Here is a 21,715-nt window from a genome sequence, read left to right as displayed (position 1 = left end):
GGCTTCTTAAAAATCTAAACATAGATCTGCCATTTGATCCAGCAATACCACTCTTGGGGATATACCCAAAAGACTGTGACACAGGTGACTCCAGAGGCACCTGCACACCCATGTTTATTGCGGCACTATTCACAATAGCCAAGTTATGGAAACAGCCAAGATGCCCCACCACTGACGAATGGATTAAGAAAATGTGGTATCTATACACAATGGAATTTTATGCAGCCATGAAGAAGAATGAAATTCTGTCATTCGCAAGTAAATGGATGGAACTGGAGACCATCATCCTGAGCAAGATTAGCCAGGCTCAGAAAGCCAAAAATCGTACGTTCTCCCTCCTATGCGAATTATAGACCTGAAACAAATGCAGTAATATTATTGGACATGGGTCACACACTAAGGGGAGAACACATACAGGAGGAATAGGGAAAAGTAGGAAACCCGAAACTTGAAAGTGTTTGATATCCCCACTGCAGAGGAGCTAGTACAGTAACCTTAAAATGACAGAGGTCAGTGTGGGAAGGTGACCGGGAAGTAGTGAAGAGGTCTGGTAGAGATGAATCAATTCGGGTTGTAATACACTTGTGGATGGAAGCAATGCTAGGAATCTCTCTGTATTGCTGTCTTTATCTCAAACTAGCAAAAACGGTATGTTTTTCTTATTATTGGTTATGTCTTCAACAAATTGGAGAAGAGGGCAGAACAGATTCTGCCTGAAAGCGAGGGGGGTGGGGAAGAGAGGGATGGGGGAGAAATAGCCCAAACAATGTTTGCACATATGAATAAATGAATAAATTAAAAAATAGATCAAGCAAGTCAACAAAAATGAGCAAAAGGAAGCCAGGCATGGTGGGGCCCACCTGTAATCCCAGCACATGGGAGGCTGAGGCAGGAGGATTGTGAGTGTGAGGCCAGCGTGGGCTACATAGCAAATGGGAGACCAGTCTGGGCTGCAGAGTGAGACCCTCTCAAAGAAACAGTATATGCATTTCATAGAAGGGGAATTGACAGGCCCCCGCCAGGGGCCAGTTCTACTTGCTGTGGGGCACTGATAGGCTTTAGCCAGACCATAGCCTTGTCAGGATTCTACACACCCTCTGTCACTTCCAGAGTGTTAGGTTAAAATGATAATTTAAAATATACCTTGATGTCAGAAAAGTTGGGACACACTTTTCCAAAAGACTCTTGTCTCTTGGGTAACCAGGAGACAAGTTCTCAGTGTTGACAGCAGTGTTTTGTAACAGCCCAAAGCTCAAAACAACCCACACATCCAGCAGCAGGATGGCTGGTGAGAGCACGCTGTCCATGCAGGTAAGTGTAAGTACCATGAAGTGCCATAAAACTGTGACATTCAGCACACTGAAGCTGCATGTCCTGTCCTGTGCTGGGGCACATGACCTCGCCAAAAGCATCGAGATTATGCTGCTGGGAAGAGGGAAGAACAATTATCGAAAGGTAACAGCAGCCTTCTTGATGACACACAGAGTCTGAAGACCAAGGCCACTGTAAAATAACTTTCCAAGTGCCCGGCGTCCTCAGGCCTGCAGAGGTGCTTCAGACCTCCCTTGTTCTCTGAATGTCTGACTTCCTTCCACTTTTAGAAGGCTGGCGGGTTTGCTTATGGGTCACCTGGCCAGTCTCCCCTTTGTAAATCCAGCATGAGTTCTAAACTGACCAGTCAACTTAGTTACATCTGCAAACATCGCTTTTGCCATGCCACAGAATGTAACCATGGAATGACATCACTTTCACAGTCCCACTCACGTTCCAGCGTGGGGGGGTATCACACAAGCTGAAGGTCATTGAGGGTCATTTTAGAATGGGGCTCCCTGGACATTTACGCGCAAGTGCACTCGCCCCATCTCCAAGTCCTCCAGTCTCATCCCACCGTCAGTTCAAGTCCAGAATCTTAGCGTCTAAATAAACTAAGTCAGGTGTGACTGAGCCTCTGGGCTCAATCCACTAAGCACAGCTCTTGGCGCCATTTTCTCCTTCTGTGACCGGTGACACTTGAGAGACAAGTTATCTGCCTGATACTCGCAGCCTGCAGTGGTGGGACAGGCGTAGGTGACAGTGGTTTGCATTCTGGATCAGAAAGGGAAAAATGGAAGGCAGAAAAGGAGTCACTGACCCAAAGAAGGTTTGAAACCCAGCCAGGCAGTGTTGGTTGGAGATCTCTGGTGACATTTCAGCCCTGGGAATAAACTCTGGACTCAGCCCCTTAACCTCTTAGTGCCACTTCCTAGGTCCTTGGTTCCATCCTGGGTCGCCTGCCCTTCATGACAGGTAGCATGTTCATCACCCAGTGTCCTGTGGTCATTTTGTGCCTTCTCCCCGTCAGTCTGGGCCCAGTGTCCACTGATGGGATTTGCTGAGAACCTGTGGGCCTCTCAGGACTTTCCCACAGGTGTTTATGACACAATCCCTTCTCTAGTTTTGCCTTCTGCGGAAGGGCAGTGCTCTGAAGTTTCTTTGAGGTCCCTTCACCTCTCAGAAGTGTCTCTGGTGTGACTGAGTACTCCAAAGTGTGTGTGGGCTCTAAGTAACATTAATCTGTTTTTTTGCAGGGCATGGATTGAGCCCAGGGCCTGTGCGTGCTAGGCACGCGCTCTCACACTGAACCTCAGCCCCAGCAGAATACCTTGGCTTTGCTTCTTTCTGCTGCCTTGGCAAAGGCGTGTGCAGGCATGCACTCAGCCTTCCGCATCACTTGGGCGTCTTTTGCCTCTGGATGGGGAAGCTGAGCGTGTCCAGAGTCGCCTAGTTGTGCTTCTTTTCTGCTTAACAAGTCTCCCTCCAGTTCCTGTCTGCATCTTGATTCTCCCTGGATGTAATAGCAAGGAACCAGGTGGCACCTTCTGTGTTCTTCCTGGAAATCTTGCCTATGTTTGGGTTCATCGCTTATAAATCTTACTTCCTGCACAAGTGCAAGACTCCTTTTCCTCTTCCCTCCCTCCTCCCCTATCCTCCCCTTCTGCTCTTCCTCCCTCCCTCTCTACTTCTCACTCTCTGTTCCTCTGTCTCTCTCTCTGATTCTATTTCTCTCTCTGTTTCTGTCTCTGTTTCTCTGTCTGTTTCTGTCTCCATGTCCCTCTCTCTGTGTCTCTCTCCATCTCTGTCTCTCTCTCCCTCTGTTTCTGTCTGTGTGTCTATTTCTGTCTTTCTCTGTTTCTGTCTCTGTCTGTTGTCTGTCTCTCTGTCTCTGTTTCTTTCTCTGTGTCTGTCTCTGTCTCTCTGTCTGTTTCTCTCTCTCTTTCGTTTGCTGCTCACACACGCTAAGCATCGCTCTGTGCTCCAGCCCCCAGGGCACATTTCAGTGCGCACTCTGCTGTAACATACAGGGACCCTCTTTCCTCCAGTTTCTGGTAAGATGCCCCTCACTTCCCCTGGGACGGTCACTGGCAGCCTCGTTGGTGTAGACTGTAGGGGGCGCTCCTCACTTCTTGAGTCTGATGGTAGCCTCTTCACTGCCCACTTTCCCCTGATCTGGGCTTTGTCCCCCTTGCTCCACCTGCTGCCTGGTCACCAGGTCACCTTCCCCATTTCAAGCAGTGTTATGGTGGCACCCAGTTCCCTGTCTTTGTTTTCTACTGCTTAACTTAGCAGCTTGAAGCAGTAAGCAGTTCTGTCACACAGCTCCATGACCTGGGGCCGGGACACAGGGCGGCAGGTCCAGTGACCTCACATGGCCATAGTCAAGGTGTCAGCTGTGGTGCAGAACTTTCTGGGGCCCAGATGCTCCTTGCCAGGTCATGGGGCTCTTGGCACAATGCAGTTCCTTAGGGATGTAGGATGAAGTCTGTCTGTCTTACTTCTCTCTCACTGGGGCTACTGCTGATCCTGGCCCTGTGGCCACTGGAGACTCCTGCCACCAGCGCTCTCACCCTTCACACCGCTCAGCAGCTGAGAGGTCTCTCAGTTTAGAAGGCGCGCACATGGTCAGGGCAGCCGACTGGGTAGCTGCCATGTCTTAAGGTCAACTCATCCGTACCTCGATTTATCTGCAAATGTCTGTGATGCAGTACAGTCCCAAGTGACCAGGGGCAGCGACCATGTGTCATCCTGGAATTCTTCCCAGCACGGTCAGTAACCTTCCATGTCTCTTTGTACTCTCTCCCTCTCCCTATCTAGCTCCCTCTCCCTCTCCCTTCCCTTGTCCTCCCTCTCCCTCCCTCCCTCCCCTCCCCCCTTCACTCTCACATACACACACACACACACACATGACTCTTCACAAATTAAATCTTATTTTCTGTCTTTTCTTACCAGACCTTCTTTGGAAGCCTCTCCACAACATTTATTATAGATCCAGTTTCATTTTTCATGGTTGTAGACTATTCCATGGTATGGATGGAGTACTATATGTGTTTTGGGATCACTAAAGACAATTTTTAAACACACATTCCTGTGTATTCTGTACTTCACCAAAAAGGTTACTTGCAAAAGCATTAGTATTTGCTTAACACGAACATGGAAAACACTGCAGGTCTGGGGTGCAGCTCAGTGGTAGAGCACTTTGCCTAGCACACGCAAGGCCCTGGGTTCAGTCCCCAGCACCACAGCAAACAAACACAGACACAAAACGGCCGTTTCAACAGTGCAAGATGCTTTCTGAAAATATGTTTATTTTTGTGCTTGCAGAAGGAGCTCTGTATGGGTTCATTTACATGTGAGTTTAAATCCATTTAGTCTTGCTCTTGCTCAGAACAGTGACGGTGACTAAGTGAAGCCCATTCAGAGTCCAAGGCTGTTTCTCAGTGTCACACTCAGTGTCCTTGAGATCGGTGGCAAGGTAGCATTTCTTACACAGGTGCTTCCCTGGCGTCTTGGCTTTTCTTCCAGGACACGTGCACACATCCTGCACGTTTGCACAGCTACAGCTTCTGTTCTCTTATGTTCGCAGTGTCCATACAGGACTTTGATGTCACAGATTTGCCCCTGGGAACAACAGCCATGCTGTCACCTCACAGCTGCTGCCCAGCTGAGGTGAACACGGGAGGCTCCCAGCTCCAGAGATGCTAGCGTGTGGGAGGACGAGCGTTCAGGCATTGATGAAGTGGGTCCCATGAGTGCGAGCGTCCCTTGTCCTCTCAGCCACTTGTGTGCTCAGCCAGAGAGCACTTTCTCACTGAACTTCAAAGAAAACCAAAACAGAGCCGTGGCTCTCGGCCAGCCCTTCCTCCTTCCCAGACTGGCTCTCCCTGGAGGCCACCATGATCAGCTGTGCACTGTTGCTTTTGGGCCCTTAATTCCATGTTTTTAAATGACAGGTGTGTCCGGCCACTTCTTGATTTTGAGAGCTTTGGGCACTCAGGTGACTCCCTGCTGTGCAAGAAGAGGATTTGGGTCTTTGCATCACCTCTTCCTCAGGACACCCCGCCTCTCTCGCTGCCTCCTGGCAGTGCGCTTGGGGTTGTCGTTTGTCATTTGTGTGGCTGGTGCTGTCACAGCACAAGGTTGGTGTGCACACATTTCTCCCCCTCCCATCTGCTTAGTTTTCTTTGTGACTAATGATTGTCACTGTGGCCTGTCCCTGCTGTTCCTTTGTGTTCATCACTAATTTGCTTCTCTCTGCCACTCATCTGACTTTGCATTTGATCAGTTTCAGCCTCTTGTTCCTCATTTCTGTCAGGTGGGGCTGGCTTAATGACATCTGCTGTGGATTTCAAACTTTATCATAAGAGATAAATTCCACACATAAAATTCACCTGTTCTTACTGTACAAGTCAGGGAATTTTTAGAATATATACTGAATTCTGCAATCATTGTCACAACCCTGTCCTGTTGTCACCAATCAGCTGGCAGGGTCCTTTGTCTGCCCCAATAGAAATGGTGAGTAGGTGAGGAGCAGCCCTTCCGGTGCAGGCAGTCCTGGGCTCTTGAGAGCCCCAGGTCCAGGGGCTGCACTGCAGACCCAGAGGCTCCCAGCTCCAGGCCTGAGAGCCAGGCGCCATTGCTCCAGGCTGCAGAAGCCAGAGACTTGTGGCTGTAAGTATTCAGGCTGGAGGCCCATTGCCCTGGGCTTTGACCAGCAGCCTTGGCTCTCAGCAGTCACTGAAATCATCAGCTTTCAGCAGCAGAGAGAGGTGGCATCAGGCAGCAGAAGGCAGGGCCAGCTGGTGTCACAGCTTCTGAGTGTTGGGCCCGTTAGCTCCTAGAGTGACTAGTGTCACAGCCCTCAGGCTTGGAGTGTCTGAGGCCCCTGCCCCATTAGGCCTGGCAGCTCCCCGGAGCTCCTCCAGCGACCAGGCCCAGTTTCTTGAAGTCACTAGCTCTTCTCACTCTTTGTTAGCTCTGGTCCTCTTCCCTCTCTTGCCTTCTCTGTTACTTCTGCCATCACTCTTCTCTAACGCCTGTGCTCTCCATCTCTTCTGCATCAGCTGCTTTCCGGAACCCTTCAGCCACCTCTTGTCACTGCTCCTGCTGCTTTCGCCATTCCTGCCGCTCTGCTGTCTCCTCTTTGTTTCGCAAACTCAGCCCTCTCTACTAGTGTCAAAGATCAAAAACAGGCCAGGTACGGGGGCTCAGCCTGTAATCTCAGCTACTCAGGAGGCAGAGATGAGGAGGATCGAGGTTCAGAGCCAACCCAGTCAAATAGTTCTCGAGACCCTATCTCAGAAACACCCTTCACAAAAAAGGGCTGGTGGAGTGGCTCAAGTGGTAGACCCTGAGTTCAAATCCCAGCACCCTGTGTGTGTGTCGGGGAGGAGGGAGATCAAAAACAAGCAAAAAAAGACTGCTCAAGAGGAGCCTGTGAGCACAGTGCCCGCTTATATAAGCAGAGTGGGTAGGCCAGGGTATTAGGTGAACTGGAGCTGAGCTTGGCAGCAAGCAGCTGCGGTTGCAATGTCTCCTCCTCCAGGTGTCTGGGGAGTGTGCAAGGCAGCTGGGCTTGAGGCAGCCAGGCTCCAGGGACGAGTGGAACAGCCGTCAACTAGGGACTCGGATGGCCCATCCCCAATGTCGTAGCTCATGTAGAGGACAGATAAATGTTGAAAGGGGAGTTTATGATAAAGGACTGTCACTAGCATGGTGTAGCTTAATGGTTCTCGCCTGTGCTCTACGTTTAAGCAAATGCCCTCAGGGAGAGTCAAGTCCTCTGAGCTCTCAGTGGACTTTCAGCATTGGAAATCAGAGAAGTAACAAGCATCCTTTGGCCTGCCTCCAGGTGGCAGTTCCCACCCTGTCCCAGGCAGTACATTTGTTTTTCTGGACAGTTCATGGAAGTGGAATCATACAGTATGTGCTTCTTCCTCTGGTTTGTTCACTCGGCGTGGTTCCAGATTTACCCGCAACCACGTGTAAAGTGTGGGCTTTCTTTCTGTTGCTGGATAGCCGTCCATCGCGTGGACGGATGGTTGGTGGATGTCTGGATTGCATCTGCTTTGACTGTGGACCTGCTGCTGTGAACCAGCGTGGGGTGGAATTATCTGGGGGTGGAATTGCTGCTGGGTCTCGAGGTAAATTTGTGTTTAGCGTTGCAATAAACTGACAAACTGTTTTCCCAAATGGTTGCACCATTTTAATTCCTGCAGTGTAGGAGGGTCCCAGCTTCCCTCCCCCTGTCACTGCCTGCCTCTTTTTGGTTTTGTATGTGTGTGTGTGTGTGTGTGTGTCTGTGTGTGTTGTGTGTGAAGTATTGGGGTTTAAACTCAGGGTTTACCACTTGAGCCACCCCACCAGCCCTTTTTTGTGAAGGGTTTTTTTGAGGTAGGGTCTCATAAACTATTTGCCCAGGCTGGCTTCAAACTGTGATCCTCCTGACCACTGCCTCCTGAGTAGCTGGGATTACAGGCGTGAGCCACAGTGCCTAGCTGGTAGTTTGTATTCTCATTACAGTATTGAATTCTAAAATTCTTCACACACTCCAGGTACATATCTTTGGTCACATATGCAGTCTAAAAACTTTTTCTCCAAGTCTTTGGTATAGATTTTCATTTTCATAATGGTTTCTTTGAAGTGAAGAAGTTTTTGGATTTTGGTCAAATCCCAGTGAACAACCTTTTTCCTCTTAGGGGGTCATGTTTTTGGCATCAGATAAGATAAATTTGCCCAGTGCAACCAAAGCCCTGGTTTTATCTTATTTTCTTCTGAAGTTGCACACCTTCTAGCTTTGTTTTTCTCTGTATTGGGGTTGAACTCACCGCCTCACACTTGCTAGGCGAGCACTCTACCACTGAGCCACACTCCCAGCCCTTTTCGTTTTGGTTCATTTTCCAAATAGGTCTTGAGCTTTTGCCTGGGCTGGCCTTGGACCATGATCCTCCTACTTCCACCTCCCGAGTAGCTGGGACTACAGGTGTGTACCATCATAGCTGACCATAGGTCACAGTTTTCAGATGATTTGTTAGTACTTTCTACATACAGGGCCATGTCATCTTTGAACAAAGCCTTACTCTGCCCTTCCCAGACTGGATGCCTTTAACTTTTCTTCTTTCCATGTCTATGCACTGAACCTCCGGGACAATGTTGACTAGAAGTGTTGGGAGCAGGTGCCGTGGACTTTTGCCATCCTGGGAGCATGGTGTTCTGTCTTTAGCTGCTCTGTGCTTCTGCAGACGTCTCTGGCAGATGAAGGGAGCGTGTTCCCATCTTCACAGCAGCTGACGTTTTTACTGTGGCCAGGGTTGGGTTTTGAGTGTTCCCTCTGCACTATTGGGTCACTCCTGTGGCTTTGTCTCCTCTTCAGTGAATAGTACTGGGGGCGCTGAGCCTGTTCTTGGCTGTGCCGGTGTCCTGGCCTCTCTCCGGGTTGAGTGAGACTTGGGAAAGGGCAGGCCAAGATCAAAGTGCTCAGTGGTTCTCGTATCTAGAAGTGAGATCCCTCATGTTAGCTTGGCCCATCTTCCTGGATCCCCCCCCAACACACACACACACACTGGAAGGTGGCAGTGGCTCTCTGACCTCTGCCTGAGGCTGATGGCTCTTGGATCCAAGTGCCCTGTGTGTGTGTGTCTGTGACCGTTTGCTGGTGTTCTCAGTCCAGGCTCCTGTTGGTTAGTGGTTTTTCTTTCAGGGCTGTTGGTGACCATCTCTTGTTCCTGGATGGTTGCTGAGGGAACAGTGGCATGACTCCGCGTCTCACTGGGGAGAGGTGGGAGATGGGAAGGGACATGTTTTGGGTCACTAGGGAGGACACCGCATGTCAGCTGGCAGGAAGTTGGGATGCTGAGGAGGGAAACTCTTGCCGAGACTCGTCTTGTCTCTCCTCCTCCCTGCCCCCTGCACTGTGGGAGCCCTGGTCATTGGTTTTGTAGTTTTGTCCTGTTGGTCCTCAGTGGCCAGTTTATTTTTTTTCCAGTACTAGGATTTGAACAGAGGGCCTCATGCTTGCTTGACAAGCATTCTACCGCTTGAACCACTCCACCAGCCCTTTATTGTGATGGGTTTTTGAGATAGGGTCTCACAAACTATTTACCCGGGCTGGCTTTGAACCACAATCCTCCTGATGTCTGTCTCCTGAGTGTTATAGGTGTGAGCACAGCGCCTGGCAACAGTGGCCTGTTTTTTGATGAAACAAAATAAGAGGCCTGTGGAGGGTGCAGAAACACAGGGCTGGGAGGCCTCGGGACCTGTGGGCTGTCCCTGCAGGCCTGCGGCTCTGGTCCTAGTAAGGCTGGCTCTGTCTCCCAGTGTGCCATACCGATGACTGTGCTCTGCATTGTCTGACCCTGTAGTCTCTGGTCAGAGCCTGGGACGGGCTGTAAACCCTCAGTTCCTCACGATGCAAGTGCGTTTGCAAATAGAGTCCTTAAAGAGGGAGTTAACAGAAAATGAGTTTGGGTGGCCCTTACCCAGACGGTGTCCCCATAAGAGGTACTAAGACATGAACACAGAGGTCCGGCCGTGCAAGGACAGAGAGGGAGTCACCTCCAGTGCAGGCCTGCCTTGCCTTCATCTTGGGCTCTAGCCTCGGGGCTGGAAGATGAATTTTGGTGTTGAAGGCACCTAGGTGGTGGCACTGTGTGACAGCCTCAGGAGGCAAAGCCCAAGCCCTTGATCTTTCCTTTCTCCACAACCTGTCACTCGTCATCCTTGGCCTGTCATTAGGAGGCATAAACACCGGTGTGAGTGCAGAGCAAGGAGAAGATGCGGACGAAATTCTGAGGAGTCGAAATGAATCTGAGATGGGAAGGTGTTCAGGGCAGTAGAACAAAACCCATAGAAAAGGCTGAGCTGTGCCATGCCAGGGAGTCCCTGCTGCCCGGGCCTGCGGGTACGGGAGAGCCGAGGCTGCCTTGGGACAGCAGGTATTTGGGATGCAGGTGCAGCACAGGCCACGGACTTGGGACTGCTCCCTAGGGGGCTGGAGAAGGATCCTCTGGTGTGGAGTCAGGTGACTTAATAACCAGACAATAGAAGAAGACCGTGGCTCCACCTGTCCCCAGGAAGAAATATCTAGCAGGGTCACCAATGCTGGGGACTGTCAGCACTTGTGCTCCACACTGCTTGTGACCAAGATGCCCTCAGGGAAGGGGATGAGTCATCTGAGGGCCATCGCTGTGGCATCTTGGTCACGCCACGCTGCTCTCACTTTGGTGCAGTCCTGAGGCCGCACTTGCATCTGTGACTCTGACAAATGGCCTGAGCTTTCTGTCCCCTCTCTTCCCCATTATCTTAGTTAGGTTTCTAGTGGCTTCTCAGAGAGGGACACCACTCCCAGTGAGGACACCTATTAGAGCAGAAAGGCCACGCTTTATCCAGCTGCAGTGGCTGCAGTTCTGTAAAGTAGTAATCACTCTCGCTTTGAGAAATATGACCCCCGAGTTTGAGGATTTGCAAGACGAGGGAAAGTATAAAGAAGAGAGAAAACCACCTGCAAAGTCCCCTCCCGGAGAGAATCCATTAGAACGGGCTCATTCCGTCCTTCCTAAGAAGGCGCATCCATCTTCTTCTGTGATTTGATCACTCTACATTGCTGTGCAGCCTCTGGAGTTGAAAATTCTGTATTGATTTCCTCACATGTGAGCATCATTTGAATGCGAGCGAGTGGGTGGATGGAGCCTGTCCTTATCGGGGCTGGAGAGGGTTCCTGTCTTCATTTGTCAGTGATAGTTGTAGAGGCCTTTTCGTACAGGGACGTTTGGCTCCTGTGTTTGTCCAGGAGAGCAGTTCCAGTAGGCGCCTTGCAGGAAGGCATGACTGTATCAAATATCGACATAGGTAGCCATGTATCCAGACACATTGCAAAATTTGGAGCAGACCAGCGTCTGTTTGCACATGTCAGCAGCTCAGCGGTTGTAGTAAGACTACTTGGGCCCTTGATTTCTTTTTGAGTCAGTTTTGGTAAGTCGTTTTCTTCCCAGGAATTTGCCCATCTTATCTAAGTTTGCATGTGAATTGTCATAAAATTGTCAGTATCATTCTTGCCAGGTTGAATCACATTTGTCATAGCACCCTTCTTTTTTTTTTTTGGCAGTAGTGGGATTTAAACTCACACTTGCTAAACAGGCATTGTACTACATGAGCCACGCCACCAGGCAAATCCTTCTTTTTATTCCACATTATTTGTAGATTCCTTCTCTCTCTCTCTCTCTGATCAGTACTGTCAGAAATTTGTCACTTTCTTTAGTCTTACCAGTGGCCTGGCTGTACGCTTTCTTCTGTGTTACATATTCACTGTTTGTTTTCTGTTTCATTCACTTCTACTCCAGATAACTTCTTCCCTTCTACTCTGTGTGTTCTCTTCCTGGTTTTTTATTTGACTTCCTGAGATTGAGTAACACCTTTCTTTCTCCCCTCATACTGCTTCAGAGCTGTGAGCCTCCCTCCCAGCTCTCCTTGCCTGCATCTCACAAGCAGCGGTATTTAATAGGGTTTGTTATCACTCAGTCCCAAGCACTTCCTAATTCCCAGTAGGACTTTTTTCTTTCACGCAGTGCATTTGCAAGTATGTTTCTTTGCTTTTCTTTTTTTTTTTCTGGTGGCACTAGAGTTTGAACTCAGGACCTCACGTTGCTAGGCAGGTGCTCTATCACTCCATCAGCCCTTTTTTTGTGATGGGTTTTTCAAGATAGGGTCTTGTGAACTATTTGCCTGGGCTGGTTTAGAACCGCAATCCTCCTGATCTCTGCCTCCTGAGTAGCTGGGATTACAGGCGTGAGCCACTGGCTCCTATCTACAAGTATGTTTCTTAACGGCAACATTTGGTGATTTTCTTAATTATTTTTTTTATTATCAATTGCTTTAATCCCTTCATCTTTAAATCAGGTGTTCTATTAAGTTTTGAACTGTAAGGACCCACTTCATGGTGTGGACACAGTCCCATGTGTGCTTGAAAGAATGTGTTTTCTTCCGTTTGGGGTTCTGCAATTCACTCGCTTAATTAATGCTTAAACACAGCCACTGATGACTCTTCTGTGTCCTGGTCTAACAAGTTGGGGGACACAGATGCGCTTCCCAGCTGTGGTGTTGTGTCAGACCTGAGAGTCAGGGAGGGACAAGAGGACAGGAGCAGGGGGGACCAACAGAGTGTCTCTTACTGGGGACATGGCTCAAGTGGTAGAGTGCCTTTCTTGCAAGTACGAGGCTCTGAATTGAATCCCCAGTCCAGTACTGGGAGGAAAGAAGGAACAAAGGAAGGAAGGAGGGAGGGGGGAGAGAGAGGGGGGGGGGGAGAGGGAGAGAGAGAGAGAAAGGAAGGCCTTTAGCCAGATGTGGTGGTACATGCCTATAATCCCAGCATTGGGAGGCTGAGGCAGGATTGAGTTTGAGGTCATCACAAAGACACCCCTGTAAACAATTGACCGATAATGAAAAGCATAAGGAATGAGTTACAGTTGACACCTGGGTGCCTGCCTCCCAGAGTTGATAGGAAAAGACTTTGCACCACATTTTATTTAGAGTTTTAGAAAACAGGATTGGAATGAAGGTACCATGTGTTTTATGATACGCTACACACAACACACACTCTGCCACGTGCATGTCTGTCACAGCGCTGGAGTGGCCATCCTCCCTCCTCTCCCACCACAAGCACAGCCACAGCCCGTTCACTGTGGACTTCTGTTTTAAAAACTGGCATTGCCTGCACTTGTGTGCACACGGGCGCAGTGGGAGCGGGTGTCACAGTGCAAATGAGCCGGTGAGCCTGTGGCCTCAGACCTGCCTCTCCTGCCCTTTTCTTCCTGCTTCGTGACCTGGTGTTCTCGCCATGTGGCTGGGTCTCCTCAGCCATGTCCACCCTAACTTGGTGCTTCTGGGAAGTGTTGCCGGCTGGCCAGGGCTGTGCAAATGCTGCAGGACCACAGGAGGGGTGGTCTGCGTGCAGTGTCCATGCCTGTGTGCATGGGAGTGTGCACAAGTGTCCCAGTGTTCCCCCCCAACCCCAGCTGTCCTGCAGAGAATGGGGATGGAGTAGGAGGTGCGGTAAGATTGCTGGCCACATGGCCTGTGCTCCAGGGCCTCATCTGGGTACAGTCTCAACCATTGCCACCCTGAGCAAAGGCCTGGCCCTGGGCTCCTGGACATAGCCGGCGACCTTTGCCTCCAGCCAGAACTGAGCGAGACCCAGGAGGAGGCCAGGACCCAGCTGTGCTCGAATCTACAGATTAGCTGAGCCCGCTGAGATGAGGCGGGTCAGAGAGGCTGGCTGGAGAGGTCATCAGACGGAGGGCGGGCCACTAGACCCAGGCAGCTGGAAGCCCCCCCACGCTGCGGGGCAGCGGCCCTAGGGGACCCTAGCCAGGAGTCTGCACTCCTGTGCACTGCAGTAGCTGGAACCCTCTGGGAGCCCCAGAATCCTAGAGGAGAGGCAGCTGTCAGCTCGCCTGCAGCCCAGTCAGGTTCGGGGGCAGGTGGGGGCCTGGGGGTCACAGCACCCTTCTGGATGCTTTCTTCCTTCAGGTGAGGCTCCACTGGGCGGTGAGACCGAGCTCCTCAGTGGGGGCGGGGAGGCACCTGCTGCTGGCTGGCTGGCTGGGCTGCCAGGCTCTGCAGTGGGCGGGCGGAGCAGCCTTGCAGCCTGGCACTGCGGCTGGCCGGCTGGCCGTCCTCCCTCCGCAGCCTGGCCCCCCACGGGCTGCAGATGCGCAGTCAGCCTTGGAAGGAAGGGCAGGGCAGAGCCGGGCGGGCGGCAGCTCCGGGTAAGGGTAAGGCACCCCGGCTGCTCACTGGCCTCCCTTCCGATGGCTTTTGTCTGGAGGGGATTCTGCAGGGCTCAGGAAAGAAGCCCCAGGGTCACCTGGCAGTGCTGAGCCAGCACGGTTCCATCTGTCCTGTGTCCGCTTCCCCAGCAGCATCAATTTAGAGAGCACTTCCTGCCTCTGTGAGCATGAGGTCCGAAATGCCGTCAGTAGGTCGTGTGCATGTGTTTGTGTGAGTGTGCATACGTGGCATGCCTGTGCACGTGTGTCTGTGTGCTTGTGTGTACGTGAGCGTGCATCATAGCGTTTGGGTGGGATCATGTGCATGTGTGTGTGTGTGGGTGTTGATATGCACGTATGCATTTGTATGTGTGTGCATGTGTGTGTGTGCATGCCTGCCGTGGTCTTGGAAAGGTGGCAGCTGTCCTGTGGAAGCAGATCAGCTGGTGACATGGCACCTTGACCACTTCCTCCTTGAAAAGTGACCAACCTACTCTGACTCATGCAGTCAGAGCGCCCACCCCAGCGAACTTAGCCTGAGACACAGGTGTGGATGGAATGGCTCCTTGGCGTCATGGTGACCAGCACAGGCTGATGCTATAAGCTTTTGGTGGGTGTGCTGGCCTGGGCCACCGGCCTTTCTAGGGATATGACCAGTGGCAGAATGCTCGAGCCTCCTCCAGCCCGCTTTGACAGAATGGTGACAGGTGTCCAAGTGGCTCTGTGAGATTTGAGTTCAGAAGAACCTGGGAGACAGTCACGCTGAGACTCGTGACCATTGACCTGTGCCGATGCTGTCCCAGGGATAAATGCCCAGGCCCGGAGGCTGCAGCGGATCCGCGCCAAGGGAACCCTGGCCCCAGAGGCTGCTCGGAGCTCTCCTCCAGCCCGGCTGCGCCGCACGGTCAGCGAAACCAGCCTGAGCCCAGCCACTACCCTGCCGGACACAGCTCAGGGCCCTGAGGAGCCCAGCCCTGAGGCTATGCGTTACTCCCTGTACCAGTGCCCACACCTGCTTCTCCTGCAGGGCTACAGCCAGCAGCACGTGAGCACCCTCCTGTCCCCCAGGCCCCATGTTTCCAGGGGCAGAGGCCAGGCTTGTCCTCCTCTACTGCTTTGTGAGATGACCTGGGGAGTCTCGCAGCCCTTGGCCCTTGGCTGTCAAACCTGAGTTGGTTTCCAGGCCAGCCGTGGCCTGGCCACTCACTGCCTTGAAGCTGAGTGGTTCCTGAGTGGGAAATGGTCTCCCAGGACCACTGGGTGGGCTCCCCAGTGCTGCTGGTGGCTCGGGGACATGGAGAGTTGGGGGACAGTCTTGGGTGGGTTCTCTAGTGTGGCTGGGAGACACGGAGATTCGGGGGACAGCAGGCCGGCCGCATAGAGTGGCCCCTACTCTTTTCTAGGGGCTGTCCTGAACAGTGTCCCCGTTGCAGGACAGCCTGGTGTATGTGCTCAGCCGGGAGCAGCACACGGTGGGCCAGCGCACGCCATCCAGCAAGCCCAGCATCAGCCTGTCGGCCCCTGACATCCTGCCCCTGCACTGCACCATCCGCCGGCAGCAGCCCCCTGATGGCAGCCCCGCGGGGGCCAGGCTGGTGCTGGAGCCCATTGTAGGGGCGCCTGTTTCTGTCAACTTTGTGGAGGTGAGGCACAGTCCTGTGGTGCTGCACCATGGCGACCTCCTGTCCCTGGGCCTCTACTACCTGCTGCTGTTCAAAGACCCAGCGCAGGCCCAGCCGCTGCCCACCGGGGCCCTGGCCCGCCTCGGGGCACCACGGAGCTGCAGGACATGTGGAGCGGTGCTCCCGGCCCACGGTGCCTCCTCCACGCAGGCCTCCATCCCGCACAGGCCGCTGCGGCTGGAGTTTGAGCCTGAGGTGGAGGACCGGCTGCTGCAGAGAATCATGACGGTGGTTGAGCCGGGAGGTGACGACCACAAGCTGACGCCGGCTTTCCTGCTCTGCCTCTGCATCCAGCACTCAGCCACCCATTTCCAGCCGGGTGCCTTTGGACAGCTCCTGCTCAAGGTGGCCAGGAGGATCCGTGACACCGTCTGGGTGCGTGTGGGGTGGGCCTGGTGCTGGGCCTTGTGGGGACCTGGGCAGCATCTGTGGCCTCTGCCACCCACACACAGATGACCCCAGGCGTTGTCCCGTTGGGCTGCCAAGCTCCGCTGTGTGACCCCCAGGCACCTAAAGGATGGCTTCTATTTATTTCTTTATTTTTAACTTATTCATTGTCTGGCAGTACTGGGGTTTAAACTCAGGGTCCCATACCCTGTGCCACACCAGCCAGGTCCCCAACCCTTTTGGCTTTAGGGTTTTGTCTGTCTGTCTGTTTTGCTGTTTTTTCAGATAGGGTCTTGCATTTTTGCCTGGGACCGAGATCCTCCTACCTCTGCCTCCCGTGTAGCTGGGATTATAGATGTGTGTCACCACACCTGGCCAAGGATAGCTTTTATTTGCTCAGAACCCTGAATAATCCTGGTCGTATTTGTTCCCGGCCCTCATGGGAAAGAGAGACCGCTGGCCACGTAGAAACCGGTCAACTTCTCAGATTTGAATGCACATTTAAAATGTCCAAAACTTTTTAAAAGCAAGAGTCAGTCAGGGAGCCTTACCCTAAGGTTTGCTGAGTGATCTGGAGGCATCATGGGTATTACACACGACCTCTCACCCTCCATGCAGAAACAGGCCTGGGCCAGTGAAGTTGTGCAGCATGCAGACCGCCTGCTTCTCAGCTTTGTAAGCAGGAGTAACTGTGGCCTAACATGTGGGTGTTGACCCAGTCATCATCATTTCCTGAATGTTTGGTGGGCCAGGTACTAACTAGTGGTTGGGACGCTCTTTGATGTCATCAGGTCCCACAACCACACATGTCACAGGCAAGGAAACCTAGACCAGGAAGTCATGAGTCACTGCCAAGGGGTTGAGGGGGTCGGGGTGAGGCTCTGTCCAGGTCTAAGCATGGCCCACGGCCACCACCATGTTCCAGGTCCACTCCCACTGCCCCCTTTCACAGGCTGGGAAACTGAGGCTAGCAGGTGGGAGCTGTTCACGTGAGATCTGCAGCTCAAGGCAAAGGCGCCTGAATCTGCTTCTTCAACCTGAGCTGCCCAGAGCCCCTGTGAGTTTCACAGGCTTGTTTGCTTCTTGAGTGTGGATAGTCTTATCGTCATTCCCTGTCCTGTTCTTCACCACATAGACAGGCGGATGTGTGCATCCCACAGGAGTTAGGGCTCCAGTCAGCAGATACTGATTTACTATTAAAGCAAAAAAGATTTCTTGATTAAGAGTGCCAGCAAAAGCCGGACATGATGGTACACACCAGTAATCCCAGCTACTCAGGATGTGAAAATCAGGAGGATTGAAGTTTGAGGCCAGCCTGGGCAAAACATTAGTGAGACCCCATGTCAACAAAAAGCCTGATGTGGTGGTACATCTATAATCACAGTTATTTTGGAGCTGTTCATGGTTCGAAACCAGCCTGGGTGAAAGCATGAGACCCCATCTGAAAAGCAAACTAAAAGCAAAAGCGGGGTGGTGGCTCAAGTGGTGGAGTGCCTGAGACCTGGAGGTCTGTCTCCAGTGCCCAGCACAAAACCAAAACAAAACAGTCGCCACCTGGAAAATGCTGGTTAAACCTGAGTCCCTGTTGGGAAGTTTCGATGGATTTGGAAAGATTGTAGATCACATGCTTGTCACCTCTGTGGCTTTTAGAAAGGCACATACTGAGCTTCACCGTAAGGGTGGCAACTCTGGATGTCATGCTTAGGACATTGGTCCTGGTTTTTTAAGTGGCCGGTTGTTGTGCGAGCTGAAGACCATGGACCGTTTCTAGCACAGGAAACGTGGGGGATGGGAAGAGCCAAGTCAGTGGAAAACTGTCACCGTAACACAGAGCACGGACGGAGCATCTGGACTTGTGCCAGATTTTCATGGGGACAGAGTGGTGTGTGATTGACTGTATGTCTGTGTCAGCCCATTTCAGCTCACTTATGCTTTTTCTTCTTTACAATTGTAGGAGAAAACAAAAGAACTAGCAGAGAAGCAGGCGCAACTGTAAGTGTGGCCTCGAGTTCCTGCCGGCACCCCTGAGGGGTCAGCGCTGGGCTACACCCACTGTCCCTCCCCTGTGTGAGAAGTTTTCCCAGAGCATCCCTTAATGGAGGGCAGGGTCCTCGTGAGTCCCTGCCCCGCCCTGATGCCTTTCGGGAACCCAGGTGCGACGTGGGCAGCTGCCTCGCAGGGCTTGGCCAGTCCACCTGGATTCCCTCGCGGTCGCTAAGGGGACTGTGGACCCGACAGTGAGGGACACTGAGCTGCAGCCACCTGCTGTCCCGGGGCAGCCGGCTAAAAACACTGCCCCCTAAAGCCCCAGAGAACACCTGTGATGTGCAGCTTCTCTGCACACCTGATGTGAAGAGTTCAGTGTGCCCCCATCTGAGAGCTGCTCCCTGTGCTAAAACCAGAGGCTGAGTTGAGGGGGGCAGCGAGGGAGCGGATGAGCCATTGTGCACAGAGGTCAGCTCCATTCCTGTCTATGCCTCACCCTTTAAAGCAGAGCACATGGGGGCTGGGCATGGCAGTGCATGGCTGTAATCCCACCTACTCGGGCGGTAGAGGTATGAGGCCAGCCAGGATCAAAGCATGAGACCCTATCTGTAAAACAAGCTGAAGCAAAAGGGCTGGAGGTGTGCCTCAGTGGTACAGCGAGAGGCCCTGAGTTCAAACTCCAGTTCCACCCCCAGCAGAGCACGCTGTTGTCCCATGTACTTGCTCCCGGGTCCTGTGGTTGTGTCACCATCGTCTTTGCAAAGTAGGAGTGAAGGGCACAGACACCGAGGACTGCTGCCCTGGGCCCCGCCGTCCTTGTGGCCTGTCTCAGGGTCACGGGGCTCCTGTTGATGGCACAAGCTGGGACGAGGTGGAAAATGATGTGCTGAGTGGGAGTCATGGCCTCTGAGGTCTTCCCCCCGTCATCATATTGACGGGGGCTCCACTGGAACCTGAAGATGACTGACAACTGGCCACTGCCCCTCAGTGCCACCACCCCAGCCTGCAGGGATCTGTGCTGGGCTTGGTGGGGGTGGGGCAAATGTCCCTGCCGTGCCCTTCTCCTCCTTCCTGCACACTGGGGTGCAGGTCAGGCTGGAACCTTCCATCCCAGTGCCTATCTGCCTGGCGGCCAGGCTGGACCCAGCTTCCTGCTGACAGGAAGAGCCCGGGTCCCCCCTTAGCAGTGCGCTGAAGGAAGTTCCCAGGACTCTGTGTGGATGGAAAGAGTCACATTTCCATCCCTTGTGCCAGCTGGTGGTGTTTTGTTTTTTCCCTTTGTCCTTTCAAAAATAACGAATCCCTTCCAAAACACGCCCGTCCCCACGGCCCGGCCTGGGCTCTGCATCACACAGCAGGCCTCTGTTGTGTGGTGACCAGGCTGTGACACCATGTGGAGGAGCCACTGGGGACCAAGACCAGCTGTGCGCAGCTCATTTCTTTGGTTTATTTCGTTTTCTATTTCTTCTTTGTTGATTGTGTAAATTGTTGCTTTCCTAGAAAATCATCCGTTTTGAGACGTTTTTCGAGTTCTACTCTCATGTCTTCTTTGGCTCTTGATTACTGTAGGTAGAGCCCTGTCGGCAATTCCTACTGCATCGTCAGCTTTTCCCTTTTTTCTGCCATCCTTGACTTATCTTCTGAGGTATTGCTTTCATTTCTGTTGTTGTTTACTTTTTTCTTTGATTTTTATTTCATTAGCTTTCTTTTTGTTGTGTTTTGTAGTACTGGGGTTTGAACTTAGGGTCTTATGCTTGCCTAGCAGGTGCTGTATGGCTTGAACCAAAGCCCTTTTTTGCTTTAGTTATTTTTCAGGTAGGGTCTCAGGTTTTTCGTCCCAGGGGACAGTGTTCCCTGCATGACTCTTTATTCTCTCCCCTCTACCCATAAGACAAGCACATGGCCTGAGGCATCAGTGGACCCCAGCAGAGGCCCTGGGTTTCATAGGGGCATGGCTCCAAGCCGCCTGGCTGGCCCCAAGGCCACACTTTGTGTCCTGGCCTTCTGTGTGTGGGCCCTGACTCCAGGGCCACCATGCTTCCCAAAGGCTGAAATTCAGCACTGAGGTCTCAGCTGTCCGCAATACCTGGTCTTGGTGATGGTTTCCAGGTGAAGAACTTGGACTCAGGCTTTCAGTCTGAGGGCTGACACTACTTCCAGTCTGCCTCCCCCAGGAGCCCTGCTGTCCTGCGCCCGACGTGCTGCTGCCTTCCAGCCTCTGCTGGGCTCCAAGGGGGACCTTCCCGGGTCCTGAGGGCACCCCAGTCTACATGTGCCAGTCCAGCAGAGCATCAAACGTTCTCGTAGAGTGGATAACTGACATGCGCTCATTCTGGCCTTCAGTCCTTCTTCCAGACCTTTGAGGCCAGAAGGACTTGGGATTCCGAGTGTTCTGGAGTTTAGTCAGGTCCGACCGTGGGGGGCTGGGTGTACCAGGAGGCCTCACGCTTCACCACCCTGAGAGCTGCTCCACGAAGACAGGCGGGCAGGTCCTGCGTGGTGGTGGGCAAACACGACATGGCGTGGTAGCTGCAGCTCTGACCCCACCCAGCACATGTCCCCACAGTGTCCTGTCAGCACAGCGACTTCTCTAGTCCTCAGAGTTTCTTCAGCCTCAGGAAAGAGAGAACAGCCACCCCCCTCGACTTGTCTGGCCGCCTGTCCTCACTACCACCTCTCCTCTCTCCTGGTCTGGACCTCAAGCCGCATGGCTGCCACTGCTCTCTGTCTGATGAGTCCCTGAGTCCCCATGGCTGGTCTTGGCTGGCCTTCGCTGTCCAGGGTCTGAGCCAAAGATCTGGGAAGCGCCTTCTTCTCTTTTTCCCCTCGTGCACTCCTGGGGATGGTGACATCTGTCCTTTGGTGTCCCCAAGGTGCACGTGAGCAGACCATGCTCCTCCTGGTCACTGGCTTCTCTCTGCCCTCTCCTTCCATCTGTGTCCCTCCGGAGACTCCTGTCCATTTGGTCTCCCTGACTTTGTCACTTCTTTCTGTGTCAGTGGTGGCTCTGCCACCCAGCCACATTGTGATCCCCTGTGTGTAGTGCTCCCCCAAGCCCATCTTCCTCTGCTGTGTAGCTTAGACCCCCTCCCCTGGGGCTTCCTGTCCCCCACGTTGTCCTCCTGCAGGTCTTGTAAGTTACTGTTGCACAAACATGGCGGGAAAGTGTGTTCTCAGTGGAAACACGTGAGCGGTGCCCGCTGTAGTGACAGGTTGTGGGGACCAACCCTGGTGGCAGCTAGCTGTGTGTGTGATATCAGCCCTTTCCTCTCCCTCCCTCCTGGGTGACCATCCACACTGTGTGCTGTGTCCATCAGCTTCTCTCACAGCCTTTCAGGGTGGTAGTTGTGGCTTGACTCCACTTTTGTGGTGTGCTGTGTCCCGCCCCTAGTGTGGCACTCTGTCACCTTCAGGCTCCTTCCTCTTGTGGGCAGGCCAGGTGTGTCAGGCTTTGTCACCAAACAGCAACGATTCGAGTGCTGCTCTCTGGCGTTTGTCTGTGTATTTCTCTCGACTCTTTCCCGGGAGTGAACCCATTGAGCTGTCCACATGGGCTGTTCTCCGTCCACCAGGCACGGGGGA

The 21,715-nt window shown here is 52.7% G+C and overlaps 1 protein-coding gene across 5 annotated transcripts in view; it reads left to right on the top strand.

Moving 5' to 3' along the window:
- Positions 1 to 21,715, top strand: part of Radil (Rap associating with DIL domain) — a 52,316-nt gene that overhangs the window by 20,447 nt on the left and 10,154 nt on the right. The window contains exons 3-6 of one of the 5 annotated variants that reach the window (XM_074075465.1): positions 14,882 to 15,123; positions 15,512 to 15,721; positions 15,911 to 16,135; positions 18,102 to 18,139. In XM_074075465.1, the coding sequence (XP_073931566.1) occupies positions 14,882 to 15,123; positions 15,512 to 15,721; positions 15,911 to 16,135; positions 18,102 to 18,139 (715 nt within the window). The other 4 variants (XM_074075466.1, XM_074075467.1, XM_074075468.1 and 1 more) reach the window with 4 other exon arrangements.

This window comes from Castor canadensis, chromosome 6, assembly GCF_047511655.1.
Source record: "Castor canadensis chromosome 6, mCasCan1.hap1v2, whole genome shotgun sequence".
NCBI lineage: Eukaryota > Metazoa > Chordata > Mammalia > Rodentia > Castoridae > Castor > Castor canadensis.
This window is presented reverse-complemented; position numbering and strand designations above follow the sequence as displayed.